Source organism: Taudactylus pleione, unplaced genomic scaffold, assembly GCF_031769625.1.
Source record: "Taudactylus pleione unplaced genomic scaffold, aTauple2 ptg000046l, whole genome shotgun sequence".
Lineage (NCBI taxonomy): Eukaryota > Metazoa > Chordata > Amphibia > Anura > Myobatrachidae > Taudactylus > Taudactylus pleione.
The window spans coordinates 12,771,861-12,787,732 of NW_028284448.1; the positions used below are offsets into that span (position 1 = coordinate 12,771,861).

General features: G+C 41.0%; 1 protein-coding gene across 2 annotated transcripts in view; it reads right to left on the minus strand.

Moving 5' to 3' along the window:
- The window catches only part of FYN (FYN proto-oncogene, Src family tyrosine kinase), a 198,700-nt gene that overhangs the window by 7,297 nt on the left and 175,531 nt on the right, over positions 1-15,872 (minus strand). For both annotated transcript variants that reach the window (XM_088460490.1, XM_088460489.1), the window contains exons 9-12: positions 15,478-15,657; positions 13,805-13,881; positions 13,566-13,719; positions 1,590-1,721 (exon numbers count right to left, since the gene is read on the minus strand). In XM_088460490.1, the coding sequence (XP_088316616.1) occupies positions 1,590-1,721; positions 13,566-13,719; positions 13,805-13,881; positions 15,478-15,657 (543 nt within the window). The remainder of the gene's footprint in view (positions 1-1,589; positions 1,722-13,565; positions 13,720-13,804; positions 13,882-15,477; positions 15,658-15,872) is intronic.

Here is a 15,872-nt window from a genome sequence, read left to right on the forward strand (position 1 = left end):
AGTGTATTATTCAACCAGGTGACGTGTACTATGACTCTGCCTGTTAATTATGCACGCCTGCGTCCGCAACTCCACTCCCCCGTTACTACTGGCTTGCCCTTGTTACCACCCACAAACGGCCTCTCCTGCCACTCATTCCATTGGGCTGACTTGCAGGGCGAGCGACCACATTCTGCTAGCGTGCGGGTCTGAATCAGGTCCTGAACATACATTTGTGAATGTTGCTAGCAGCTCTGTTATACAAGTTAAATCACATACACCAGCGTTTTTCAACCACTGTGCCATGGCACACTAGCGTGCAGCGAGCGGTTTTCAATTGTGCCGTGTACTTGTACTGCTGACCCGGGCGGTCCTGGGTTCTGGAAGGCTCAGGCACGCCCAGGCCGTACCCTATGGAGGTGCGTCGACATGACATAGGTCACGCAAGCCGCGTTGCATGCCCACCTGCAGACTGCTCCCAGCTCTGCACTGTGTTCTCAGTCAGTGAGTGTGACTGAGCAACCCCAGCCGATGAGGGACAGGACAGTGTACCTTCTCAGCTGGTTATTTTTTTTTTTTTTGTTGGGGCTAATGTGATTTTTTTTCTGTGGGGAGCAATGTAATTGTTTTTTTTTCTCTAGGTGCCAATCAATGTGATTGTTTTTTTCTGTGGGGGCCAATGTGTGTGTTTGGTTTCTCTTTCTGTGGGGACCATTTTGTTTTATGGATTTTTCTGCGGGGTCATTGTGCTTTTTTTTTTTTGCGGGGCTAACTGTGTTTGTTTTTGTTCTGCGGAGGGCCATTGTATTTTATTTTCTTCTATGGGGGGCAATGTCTGTTCTTTTTCCTGCGCGGGACCAATTTGTGAGTGTCTTTTCTTGTGGGGGCCAATGTGTGTGTTTTTTTCCCATGGGGAACTGATGGTGTGCCTTAGCAAGTTTAAATCATGTTCGGTGTTCCGCAGGCTTAAAAAGGTTGAAATATCACTGATATACACTATAAATTCATCTTGCTCATATTCCCATTTTCCAGAAGGTCTGGGGCCACATTACAGCCTGAGAGGACGACTGTAGGTCACTCATTGAATGTTAGCTGAACATTTGTCATGTGACAAAACTGGAACTTCTTTTAATGGTATGTTCTGAACATTATGCTTTCTACAGCAGTGCACAAATATGTAATATAGGGAATAAAGACCTGCTTATCACAGAAGGCGGAAAACTATTACACGATTTTCAGTATTTTTTACAGAAACATTTTCAGTGAAACCAATGAAGAGTATGTACAGATATGACAGCTAAGGATTTTACCTGTAGCCAGCAAACTGACCTGCATGTGTCACTGGTCATTCCCTTGTAGGATTACCGCTGGTCTGAGACTGTGCAGGAAATGCCTTTTGTTGTTCTGCCTAACTCCACACCCCAAATGTATGTATCCCCATTATATGCTTGCGTGACTAATAGTAGGAGAAATTGCTCATTGCTTGCAGTTTGTTGCATTGCATTAGTTGCAGGAAAAGAAAATGGCAGGCTTGTGATCATACAGACTATGCACTTCTTATTATTACCATAGGTTCAATGACTATATGTATGACGTACGGGCACACTCACCTGGATAGGGAACTCTTCCTTTTGTTACAAGTTCTGTCAGTAAAATACCAAAAGACCACACATCTGACTTAATTGTGAACCTTCCATATAGTGCCGCCTCGGGGGCTGTCCATTTTATAGGGAACTTTGCACCTATAAAAAACACATCATTAATATAAGGTACAGTATATTCCAGGTGGAGGCCATCAAGCTGATTACCTCTATTGTACAAACACAGCTATGATTTATAATTGTTATAATACAATCCATCAAATACAGTGAGTCATTTATAAGTATGTTGAAATAAATATATTATCCAAGTGTTACTATAAAAAAATCACTTGCTTACAATACTGCAATAAAAACACATATTGGTATATTTAATATATAATTACAAGAAACGATCAAGCTATCCTCGATTATCATATAGATAATCCAAGCTTTCTATCTCATATATGACAGCGGTACCCACTCTTTCAGTAATATTTGCACAGGAGGATGAATCCCTGGCAGTGACAATAAGAGCAAATATTGCACTTTCTGGACCTGTGGCACAATGTAAGATCTGTATTTTCGCAGATGACATTTTAGTTGCTGCCAGCCTCCTATAACGCACCTCATCCAACTCTAGCTGCTTGTAGTAAAGTTTCTTTCTACAAACTAAACACTGCCAAAATGAAAGTCCTATCCTACAGTGCATCTGGAAAGTATTCACAGCGCTTCACTTTTTCCACATTTTGTTATATTACAGCCTTATTCCAAAATGGAATAAATTAATTTTTGTCCTCAAAATTCTACACACAATACCCCATAATGACTACGTGTAATGTGTTTTTTTTGAGATTTTTGCAAATTGAATTAAAAAAAACAAAAAACTAACAAATCACATGTACATAAGTATTCACAGCCTTTGCTCAATACTTTGTTGATGCACCTTTGGCAGCAATTACAGCCTCAAGTCTTTTTGAATATGATGCCACAAGCTTGGCACACCTATCTTTGGACAGTTTCGCCCCCTTACCTCTTTGCAGTACCTTTCAAGCTCCATCAGGTTGGATGGGAAGCGTCGGTGCACAGCCATTTTCAGATCTCTCCAGAGATGTTCAATCGGATTCGTCTGGGCTCTGGCTGGGCCACTCAAGGACATTCACAGAGTTGTCCTAAAGCCACTCCTTTCATATCTTGGCTGTGTGCTTAGGGTCGTTGTCCTGCTGAAAGATGAACCGTCGCCCCAGTCTGAGGTCAAGAGCACTCTGGAGCAGGTTTTCATCCAGGATGTCTCTGTACATTGCTGCATTCATCTTTCTCTCTATCCTGACTAGTCTCCCAGTTCCTGCCGCTGACAAACATCCCCACAGCATGATGCTGCCACCACCATGCTTCACTGTAGGGATGGTATTGACCTGGTGATGAGCGGTGCCTGGTTTCCTCTATCTTTGGCTCATCAGACCAGAGAATTTTGTTTCTCATGGTCTGAGAGTCCTTCAGGTGCATTTTGGAAAACTCCAGGCGGGCTGCCATGTTCTTTTTACTAAGGAGTGGCTTCCGTCTGACCACTCTACCATACAGGCCTGATTGGTGGATTGCTGCAGAGATGGTTGTCCTTCTGGAAGGTTCTCCTCTCTCCACAGAGGAATGCTGTAGCTCTGACAGAGTGACCATCGGGTTCTTGGTCACCTCCCTGACTAGGGCCCTTCTCCCACGATCGCTCAGTTTAGACGGCTGGCCGACTCTAGGAAGAGTCCTGGTGGTTCCGAACTTCTTCCATTTACGGATGATGGAGGCCACTGTGCTCAGTGGGACCTTCAAAGCAGCACATATTTTTCTGTACCCTTCCCCAGATTTGTGCCTCAAGACAATCCTGTCTCGGAGGTCTACAGACAATTCCTTGGACTTCATGCTTGGTTTGTGCTCTGACATGCACTGTCAAGTGTGGGACCTTATATAGACAAGTGTATGCCTTTCAAAATCATGTCCAATCAACTGATTGTACCACAGGTAGACTCCAATTAAGCTGTAGGAACATCTCAAGGATGATCAGTGGAAACAGGATGCACCTTTACATGTTGTCATTATGGGCTGTAACATAACAAAATGTGGAAAAAGTAAAGCACTGTGAATACAGTACTTTCCAAATGCACTGTATTTCTTATTATTTTTTAAAATATTTATTTTATTATTTCCTATTGGTCTATTTTAAAGCATTATGCAAGGCAACCTTCCTCACTAAAATATCTAAGTACTAGATGAATGGACCTGGCACCACAGCCGCCACTCTGCTTCCCTGCCATACCCATACTTATCAGTCCAGCTGTCCTCTTCTGTGATCTGTCTGTCTCTGATGCTGCGGTGGAAGCATATGGGGATGATGGAGATGGGGAAGACCACCATCGATTATTATACAGACCCTGGTTTCCTTCGCTCTTCAAGCACTGGTTAAACTAAACTGGACTCCTGACTACAGAGACTTTTACTCTCCTGACTGAGCCATTCTATCTGTCAGACAGATCCCTCCCTATGATGATTTGTGTCTAAGACAAGTGTGAATTGGGACATTGTCCTGATGTCTGCTTCTCCGGTCCCGCACTGTGAACAAAATGGCAGATGTGGCACTGAGGAGGCTATTCCCGTGCTGTGGTGCCATTTTTAAAAGACCGATTTCAATGTATATCTAACTTTTGTTTGTGGTTGTGCAGCAGCCTTGGACTAGCTGCACCGTGAGATTGTACACAAAGAGCCACTGCAGCCGGGAGCACAGCTCCAGACTCCAGGGCAATGACTTGTATAACACTGGGGGACCGGGAGAGCTAGCTTCTGGTACCCTCCAGCGTGCAGAGGGGACAAAAACGTGGACCGCAGACCGGACTGAGTCCAGCGGCACTGGCGATTCAGTAGGTCAACCTCGCAGAATCATGGGCTGTCGGAGGGGGTGCAAGTATGCTGGTGTATGTAAAAAAGTTTGTAAAAACTCAATTGCAGGTTTATCATATTGCTATCTGCAAACAGTCTCTTCTCACCTATCTGCACTGTAGGCCAGTTACTGCTGTATCCTTGCTTTATAAAGAAAAAAAGTGGATAAAAACATGTGTATATACACCCATCAGCCATAACATTAAAACCAGCTGCCTAACATTGTGTAGGTCCTTGCAAAACAGTTCTGACATGTCAAGACATGGACTCCGACAATCCTGTAGTACCTGGCACCAAGATGTTCATGCTTCCAACACATCAACTCGAGGAACGTGATAATCAATATATATACAGTGTATATAAGTATATATATATATATATATATATATATATATATATAGCAGCAGAAAAGTTATGTGGCACTCGCACCTTGCCTGGGTGCCCCCAAATCAAACCAGGTATGTGGCAGCAGAAAAGTTATGTGGCCCTTGCAGGACTTAATAGAAAAGGTATAGACAGGTGTTTAGCACCTAACCACTGAAATTGCATCCTTTGCTGGTCAACACTTCATTTTTCTTACAAAAATTTCATAAAAATTTATATTTTTGTAATAAAAAAAAAACGTTGACCAGCACAGGATACAGTTGCGGTGATTAGGTGCTAGACACCTGTCTATACCTTTTTTTTATTAAGTCCTGCGAGTGCCACATAACTTTTCTGCTGCCACATACCTGGTTGGATTTGGGGGCACCCAGGGAAGGTGCTATACAAAAGGATGAGTGCCAGTTTCTACCAAGTTTTTATATATATATATATATATATATATATATATATATATATATATATATATATATATAAAATATCTTATATATAAAATGAAATGGTCTGCTTGTTTGTTTGTTTGTCTGGCTATGCATTCGGACACCCCTGCACCGATTGGGATGAAACCAACGTGAGGTGGTCCAGTTAGATGCTGGCCAGGTTTTAGGGGCATAAGGGTCCTGATCGAACCCCCCATTGATGTACGCTGGGCAGAACTTTGACCCGGGGAGCCTTTTCTAATTTTTTTTTAATTTGGATGAAAATTTCACAGAGTGGTGTCAAATGGTCTGGGATGCCTAATGGAGTGGTTGGGGTTCCGGTCGGACCTGAAGACGAAGTGTGTCTAGCAGAACTTTAACCCAGAGAGCCTGTTCTGTGCCTTCCACTGGGTGGATTTGGACAACATCACATAATTTGGACAAAAGGTTCACAGAGTGATAACATTGGATCCCAGAAGACCAGTCGGACCTCCTGTTGGTGTACGCTGGGCAAAACTTTGACCCGGGGAGCTTGTTCTGGGCCTTCCACTGGATGGATTTGGATGAAAACTTCACAGAGGGATGGCAATTGATCTCAGATGCCTGGCAAATGGTCTGGGATGCCTAACTTAATAAATTGATGATTAGGTCCCGGTAGGACCTTCCATTGGTATACGCTGGGCAGAACTTTGACCTGGGGAGTCTGTCCTGGGCTGTCCACTGGATGGATTTGGATGAAAACTTCACAGAGGGGTGGCAATTGGTCTGGGATTCCTAACTTAATAACTTGAAAATGTAAACCTGGGCAACACCGGGTACTTCAGCTAGTATATATCTATATATATCTCAAACAAAGGACCCTAAACCTAACCCTCCCCACTTAGTGCCTAACCCTTCCCCTAGTGCCTAACCCTCCCCCTAACCGCAGTACTTACCGTCCGGATGCCGGCACCAGAATTTGACAGGTATCGAGATTCTGGCGCCGGCATTCTAACCGCCGGCATCCCGACTGTCGGTATATTGACTGTATCCCCACCAGAATAAATGAGTTGTTATAAATCTACATGATAAGTGTATGATACATGCAAACAATACAGTACATACTGTATACTGTGCCTCTGGTGCATATCCAATATATTTGCAAACAGACAATGCATAGATACTCAGCACTACAAGCAGATGGCTGCACATCAGTAAGATGTAAATACGTATGAAGCTGATACACAATTTAACGTATTGTTCTCTATGCCAAATTATACATTTATCATTCCTTCTGCTTTTTAGATAGGCTCAATAATGTAAAATATTAATGACTCTTAAACAATCATCATGCTTAAAGGCAAGAATAAACCGGTATACTGTAAGGCATAAATGAACTCTACAATGCTTGGCAGAGAAACAAATGCCACCTGTCAGAAGGCTGGGACCTGAGTGGTAGACAAGAAGTGTCTGAATTGATAAAAAAAACAACCTGTTGTCTTTAAGTGAATCTGAACAATGGCATTGTGCTATATTATAAAAGAGTAATAAAAATAAAAAAAATTTGCTAAAAGCAAAAAAAAAACTTGAAGTATTTACTAAGTATCTCTTATGCTTTCTCTCCTATACATTTCAATAATTATTTTGAAAGAAGTTTCTCCTTTGATCCTGGCACTGACAGAAAGATAGATAAGATGTCATCAAGAACGTAGGACTGCCTAGACCTGTACAATGTGACATGTAATCAAAGGCACCAACTCAGACAAGATGCAGAACGCAGCAGGAGGACACTTGTACAAGAGCTACAACCACTTCTTCATACACTTCATCATAGCTTCAGTCTTTTAACTAGTCTGATTCTTTATAACATCCGGCAATTTCATGTATACTTCAAAGCTCTTCAAGGCATTTTGATTATTATATATATATATATATATATATATATATATATATATATATGGTTGTTTAATAGCTTCATGTCTGGGGACTATTTGCACTTCAAACACAAGCCCAATTTTTCTGTCTTTGTGAAGGGATTGCTTTTTAACCTTATAACCATTTATAGTGCCGGCTTGGCACTACACGTGCCAGCAAACACATGGGTGCAAGTGTGCACTATGAATGGTAGCCCCATCATGAAATAATAAAAGTTTCCCGTCATAAGTATATTTTTATTGACTACATTATAGATCACTTAGTATTTTCACCATAATAAATAAATGCATTTATAATGCCCCCATACTCAAATAATGAAGTAATATTTACCCCGTAAAAAATAATACATTTGTACTGACTCCTTATTAAAATAATTAATATTGGCTGCTTTATCAATAAATCATTATTGCCCTCATAATTATTTTATTTGTGTTCTGAAAGGTCAAAGAGCTCGAAGAGTATGCCGTTTTCTATCAGAAACATCTATATAATAAGCAAGATAGTGTGTGTGTGTGTGTGTGTGTGTGTCTGTCTGTCCTTTATGCATGGCCAGAGTTTTGTACCTAACTTTTCCACTTTTGGCATGGTGGTATAGTTTGGTTTAAACTTTGTCAGGGCTACACACTGTCACACAATCCCATAAAACACAGGTTCTGAGGCTGAGGGGCTCGCTTCATACACGCACTGTCACCCTCTCATCTCTTCCTATATAGCCGTATATATGAAATACAGAGTTAGTCAGCCCTCTGTGTTTGCATGATAAATGATGGCATTAAACAGTGTGCATTTCACTCATTGTCTCATCTTACAGCAGCTGTGCCGAGGGGTCTTAGCAGCTCAGCACTCAATACATTCAGACTGTGGCAGACAGCATAATCAATCCACAATGTTTGATCCTGGTAAAACTTAGCATACAGAGATAACAAACAGCAGGGAAGATTGATCGCAGCCACGCAGTGCCACTGTGGGCTTGCCCCTTCTGTCCGGCAATTTTGGTCTGAAGAGTGATTTCAGAGGGTGATTCAGCTGCAGACGCGGCTGATCCGTACTGCGCATGTGCAGCATTGGTTTGCGATCCCTCATGCAATGCAGTCTGGCAGCAGACTGTCAGTGACCGACAGTCTGTTGCTGTTTCTGGGTGGGGAGGGGGCGGCGATGACCTCTGTTTACCAAAACGGGGGCATGTCGCCGCCGTTGGGGGTTGAGAGGCCAGGATCTCTGTCAGCTGACTAAGATTTCCTGGCCTCTTTTATTCATACGCGGCGGCCGGCTTGTGTGACCCCATGGTCACACAGCTGTCCGAAGGGATCATGCTGCGTCCTTGGACACAGCTCGGATTCATAATGCATGCAGGAGGTGTAACGCTGTTGCATTACCATATTACAGCTATCGCAGCTGCTAACATGTTAACAACTGCGATAGCATATGCGTCCACAGCTGAATCATACCTCTTTTTCTACAGTCATTTGTGAAACTCAAGTGATTTTAAAAGCTACACTGATTTCTGTTCTGTAAGTCAGTCTGCTCCTGATATGCCCCGTTCCAAATGGTATGAGAATATGCCTGCCTGCACTGTCATTTACTCCTAGTTTGAATAGTTATCCAGGTTATAGACGAGGACAATGTAAAAAAATGAAAGCTGCAGGTGTACTTCAGTGTCCAGTCTTCAACCCGGGCAACGCCGCATATCCCATATATTATTTATGTCATTTTAATTCTTTCTCATTTCATTGACACTTATTGATTTATCCTTACACATCTTTTCTTTACACTTCACTATCACCTTTTTCCCTTTTTCCTGTGATGCCCTGGGGATGGCCCTTGGCTGGAATTTTTTGGGGTGCCTTGCTTCTCGGACGTGAACCCCGGAATGTTAGGGACGCCAGTATAGGGGAGCCTTGACGATTGGCCTGGCGCTTATTCATATATTTGCAAATGTATGTAACTACTACCTCTAAATCTCTATTATCATGTAGGATTTAAGTATTGTTTTTGCTGCAGTGTGCTGGGGGGCAAATCTCTTTTTTTCTGTGTTCAGTGTAAACCCCGCCCTTTACGAGCACCTGTGTTATGCAATTAGCTGATTTGAGCAACTACCAAATTTTTTTGCAGTCTTCAACCCGAGCAATGCCGCGTATCCCAGCTAGTGTCTAATAAATCTACCTTTTTTCTGGTGGTTTGGTCAAATCTAATGTGGTGTGAGGTTTCAGCCTTCAAAGGCCTTTCTCTCTGAAAACAGCATGTGTGGCAGTTTGTTAGCCCCATAGAAAAAATTGGTGCTTATATTTCTCCCATTCCAGTTATAAACATAAGACAATACTGATCTTTGATCTAGTTATCTGGGAGATATATGTAAATTTTTGATGTAAGTTCTTAAGTTCTCAGCATTCATCCAATTTTTGGTGGGATATATTTTACATAATGATAATTCAGAATTTCTTGATGTTTCTTAAGTCATATTCAAATAGTTTAAATATGTTTTATTTTGTTTATATTATTTAACATTTTTAATAAGTGGTGCACATTTGTTAATGCTGCTTGGGGCACTATTTCCATATCCTGATTATCTGTCTTTTATGACTTAATATTAGTACTTAGTTATAAGTAATGTTTATACCTTGTAGACAGTATTATTACATATCTGTTTCGTGCAATCAATGCTCCCATGAACAGTTTAATAATTATTGCACATGTTTTATTTTATGATGAATAATATCTTCTGTCATGAAGGACTGCTCATTGGCTTGTACATAGATAAATAGCCTCATGCACATGGATGTATTCCTCTGTTGCTGGGAAAGAAATGAAGCGTTCTGAAGTGCTTCTCCCCTATAAAGTGCTGTCAGCAAACACTGCCTAAGCCAAGCTAAGTAATAAAACCTGCTTTCATATAGTGGCTAATCACTTACATGGTTTCCACTGCCAATGTCTCTATCAATGTGCAGCAGGTGCCAAGTAAGCTGAGCTCCAACCACTAGAACATTCATAAATGGGACTTTGGCTAAAGCGTTAGCCAGCTACACGGATTGCTTTGTTTCTCTATATATTCAACATTTTGGGCCTGATTCAGAGGTGGATGCAGGCGCGTCCATGTCTTAACCCGCAGCCGCAGCTGCGTCTTTATTGCTAATGCTGCGATCGACTCTGAACTTACTGACTTGCAGCGGCAGTAATCGGTCTCGTGGCGTCTTTAGACTCAACATCGCTGCGCTATTGAAGCTTGCACCATCCCCCTGGCAGGTACAATTTCTCTGTCTGTTCATATCGACCTGTGTCAGAACTACTGCATCTTTAGACGCAATTGCTTTCAGCGACACACCCACGTCTGCCTAACCGCCCCCGTTACCTCTCAGGAACACCCACTCAAACCTTCGGCTCTTGCGACCAAATTTGCTCTGCGTCTCCTCGCGGTAACCATTGGGACGCATTGCGAACAGTTAGATTGCACCTCTGCACCAGGCCCTTTATGTAAATTCACAAGTAACACATGTAGGGCTAATAAATCTATTAGAAATATTGCTATTTAAGTCACTGGATTGCCATCCAGCTACACTATGTGTGATTAGAGGAACACATTTTTTTCATGTTAGAGAACCTTTAAAATAATATCCACTTATACAGTGACTAGCGTTTGTAGACTGACATTTTCCATTGGGATATTTAGTATCAAATGTATAAGACCGTTGACATTCGTTCTACATATTAAAAGGGGAAGGGTACGGGAAGCCGGCATCCCGACCAGGTTACAATCCCGACACCTCCAGGTAAGTAACCCTAACCCCACCCCTATCCCTTCCTTCCCGCAACCTAAACCTAACCTCCCCCCATAATGCCTAAACCTAACCCCCCCCCACCTGCAGCCTAAACCTAACCCTTCCCCTAGTGCTTAACCATAAACCCTAACCCCAGTACTTACCTTCGAGATGCCGGCGCCGGTATTCTGATAAGTGTCGGGATTCCGGTGTCAGCATTCTGAACGCTGGAATCCCAGCAGTTGGGATTATGACTGCATCCCATTAAAATAATATGAATTAAATATTAAGGGGTCTATTTACTAGGCATTGTTAGAAGATAGAGTGAAAAGTGATAAGGTGCCAGCCAATCAGCTCCCAACTGTCATTTTTCAAACACAGCCTGTGAGATGACAGTTGGGAGCTGATTGGCTGGCACCTTATCACTTTCTTATCACTTTTCACTCTGTCTCCTAACACTGCTTAGTAAATAGACCCCAATGTCTGTCAATTTCTTCTCTGTTATGCGTAGATACAGGTGCAGATGTAAACTCCTGCGGACATACCAACAGTTGCCGCTGCAATTTGATTTCCAACAGCTAAGATCAGCTGGTAGGACTTCTATACAAACTTTCGCTAACCCTGCTAAGCCATTCACAAAAGAAATTTCTACTCCCACTTTTCAGTGCTACTTATAAACTATTTAGAAACAACATTTTGCACACTGGACTCCCTTCTGGGGAGTAACATCTCCGGCCATTTGGAACTTCTGCTGCTAATCTTTGGAACGTGAGTTCTCACCGCATATACATTTTAATCATATTTATATAAATCTCCCTTTTTTCACACCCAAGGAGTTTTCTCCCCCTCTGGAATGCGCCAAATTGACTTTTTAATATGTGATATGATACCTGCTGAACAATGACTTTAACAGCACATTTTAAACCATAGTTATACAGTTTTGCAACTATTAGTTGCGTCTTACAAATGTATAGCGTTATTCTGTGGATTCAGGATCCTATTTCTGTACAATACTATATATCTTACTTGATTGTATATATGCTATATATTTAGTGTGTTTTTGATGTGTCTATGCTCTTTTTTATTATCGTACTATGCATATTTGGTAGGTTCATGCTTGTTATACCCTTGCATGCATTCATCCATGGTGTTTAGCGCTGCAGTATTGACTTTTTTTTAACATATGTTTTATATTTTTTATTAGTTATGAATAAAGGGGCCTGTGTATCAAGCTGATTTTTATATAAAATATTAATATAATGTTTTGCTATATACTAATAGCACAATGCAGGAGCATACATGACAACTCTCCCTGATTGTCAGGGAGACTCCCTGAAATAGTAACAATCTCCCTGTCTCCCTGAAGAGTCTAGCAATCTCCCTGATTGCACCTTACCCCCATTATGTAGCTGTTATATAAAAAAAAAACATAGATATATACATTCAAATGGGATCTTTAGTATAATTTCCCTGCATTGATTATAAGACACAATGATCCCTGTGCATTTTCTGATAAGTATCAGTGTGTTTTTATCAATAAGTAGATCTTACTAACTGCTCTGGGGCTCATTTACATTTGGATGCTTTTTCAAAAGTAGGCAAGTATGTGCAGGAGATTTCACAGAAATCTCCGGCAAAGTGCTAATTAGCACTTCAGATCACAGTCCCCATTATTGTCAATGGGGACTACGATCTGACCCCTATGTACTAAACAACAAAAAGCAAAGATTTTCAGAGTCTAGCCCAGTTAGTTTACACCATCTTCAGATGGTGTAAACTACTGTAAGCCTATGGGGGCTCCAGGGGCAGGAGAGAGATCTTTCGATCTCTCCCCCACAGCCCCTGACCGGCTCCAGAAGCTGACACTGTGCCCAAGCCCGGAGAAGTCTTTCACCTCTGTGAAAGACTTTTACAATTTGCAGGGGATATAACTCGCAGGGACAGCGGTTACCGCAACCGCTGACCCTGTGAGTTCCCCTTGGTACACAGTGGGGTTATTTTCATGAAAAAAATAAAATATTCCCGGGGAGATGGAAACATAATCGTGGCAGTGCCGTGATTATTAGTACATAGGGGCCTAAATATATTGTATTTTTTTTTTGGGGGGGGATTAGATATTGATACATACTGTTCCACAGAATACATATTTTTCTTCTTTTTTTTTTTAAATGGTTTCAATGTGTCTGTGATGTTCACATACAACACATTACATTAATACCCTTACCTTACAATGTTTCATGTACCCAGGTTTTACCAACTTTTTTTGTGGATGGATTTTATGTCTTTAGCAAACTCCAAGTCACATGGATGTCCTGGTTTTTTATTTCTAAATGATCTAATTTGACCAACCATATTTGCACCCAAATAGAAAAATACCCTGTCGACCAATGTGTGGCCATCTTAGATTAGATTACAAGGGGCCCAGCAGACGACTGCACCCAAGGCTTTTAGAACACCTTATCATTTGCTACTGGCTAAACTAGCCAATCATGTGTGTCCTGCTTAAAAAAGCACAGCACTTGCAACATATAACTGGAGATAAAATACATGCTTTGTAAACACGATGTGTTAGTTGTTTGTTCCTTTACATGACATGTTGTGATTGATCAAAACCATCTTACCTTGCCTTGCTGTGTATTCATTGTCTTCAATTAATCTAGCAAGACCAAAATCTGCAATTTTGCAAATTAGACCATTTCCAACCAAAATATTTGCAGACCTCAGATCTCTGTGTATGTAATTCATTCGTTCAATATAAGCCATGCCAGCAGCTACCTATAAAAATCAATGTATGCTGTATTACCGATGACTTGTATGTGGTCCTAATGCAGTTTTTATAAAATGAGGCATGTTTCTTTACCTGGGCAGCCATATCCACTAAGTTTGGCAACTTCAGGACCCGACCTTCTCCATCTTTCAGAAACTCCAGCAAGCTCCCTACAAGACAACAGCAAAGGACTGAATGACTGGTCTGCATAATTACCGGTTTATGGATAGTTGGAGGCAGTTAACTGTCAGCAGGAAAGGATGAACGCAAGGCAAAGTGCATTTATGCGCTCATGTTGATTCTTATCTCATGCGTTCAGATGTACAACACTAGCATTTTTACCAGTCATATGCCAACTGAGATATGTTTTGTGTTAGTAGTAATAGCTAATGCACATTACCCTATCTGTACACAATGTAATAATTTAACAAAGTGATAAAGTTGCATTATCAATATAAAATGCCATTACTCAGACATAAAATAAAAAAATAATTAAAGTATAAACATATTTTGCTTTCCAATTTAAAAATAAAATGACAATCTTCTTTCTTGCAGTAGTCCAAATGAAAATATCAATTAAGCAATGCAAATAGATGGCCACAACATCATATACTGTAGCCACCATTCTAATGATTTAATGATTTATATACTGTCAGCCGAAGTGGTCAATAAACAATATTCAATGTGATAGGCATCACAATTGAGAATATTTGTACCAGTCATTGTTTTCAGTAAGAAAAAAAAACAAAAGAAAACACTGCTAAAAGAACTTAAATTCAGAATATTTGAATATTTTTGCAATGAAAGTAGTGGCTGCTGAAAGCTGGATTTGTTTTTATATATTTCACCATGTAAGGAATGCAAATAAACCATATATATATATATATACAGTATATATATATATATATATATATATATATATATATATACAAGCAGCAGTTGTCAGTGGGGTACAGCTGATGTCCTGTATGTAAGATTACTGTGGGTAGCTGGTGGTATATAAACCAGCTGAAGTGTAACTACATATACCACTAGGTTAAATAGATATTTTAAGACAGCTTAAAATCAAATACCCTGTTTATACGTACACCAGGCAGGGTCAGAGCTGACGCAAGTCAGATCTCTCTAGAAGGCAACATTTGAGACTTTTCAGCAGCTGTGTTTGTCCCAATTTGCAATTCCAAGGCTAAGCCCTTACTGTGCTGTTTTTGTGACGGCACAGCAACTGCAGTCGCATTGACGCCCACTTTCTGCAACTCCATGTCCATTCCAGCATTCAGGGTCAGCTCCCTAGTCGCAGCAAGTCTCAAGTCAGACTTAAGACAAAAAAAGATGCAGACTCCAAAAAGCTGCACTTGTGCAGACAGAAAAACAATCACAGGCACAACAGCTACAGGTCCATTATTGCATTCTGTGTGCTTGCGATCAGGCGAATGGTGGCTACAAAACACTAGTTTCTCTTATTGGAGATAATGTATCTAGAGCCACAGAGTACAAGGACATTTTTTCAGAATCTCTTTAACTGTATCTGTATGCCATAACATTTTGCAGATCATCCCCTAGACATACCTTATCAAAAGATCAAGTGCCCCCATAAATTATACTGAAATGACAAAGAAATAACAATCTGCCTTTAATTTCCTGTATTATCTATGCATTATTAGATGCTGTAATGAAAGACATCTTCCGTCCAAGCTCAGCATCTGCATCCTGTCGGAAGAGTACGTCACATGGGCACAGCATTACCACTAAGCAGCAGTCCTGACCTTTGCTCATGTACTCAGTGACAATGTAGATGGGCTCTTCAGACACCACAGCGTAAAGCTGCACCAGTTTGTCATGTTTCAGCTTTTTCATGATTTGAGCTTCTTCCAGGAAAGACTCCGGAGACATGGTCCCTGGTTTCAGAGTCTTTATTGCCACCTTGGTGTTTCCATTCCATGTACCTGCAAATGGCAACATCCATACAAACAAAAATTAGCTTAAGAATTTCCAGCAGCATGTGAACACTTTACAGTGTAAAGCCATAGGTAATGTAATGGTATAAGAATGGCACTATAGCAGCATGGCTGTCACATGTATCATACACAGCTGTGCGATCATTTAGTGTTATTTTAAATCAATACCATTTGCTCCATTTCTACTGCAATCCACGTGCATT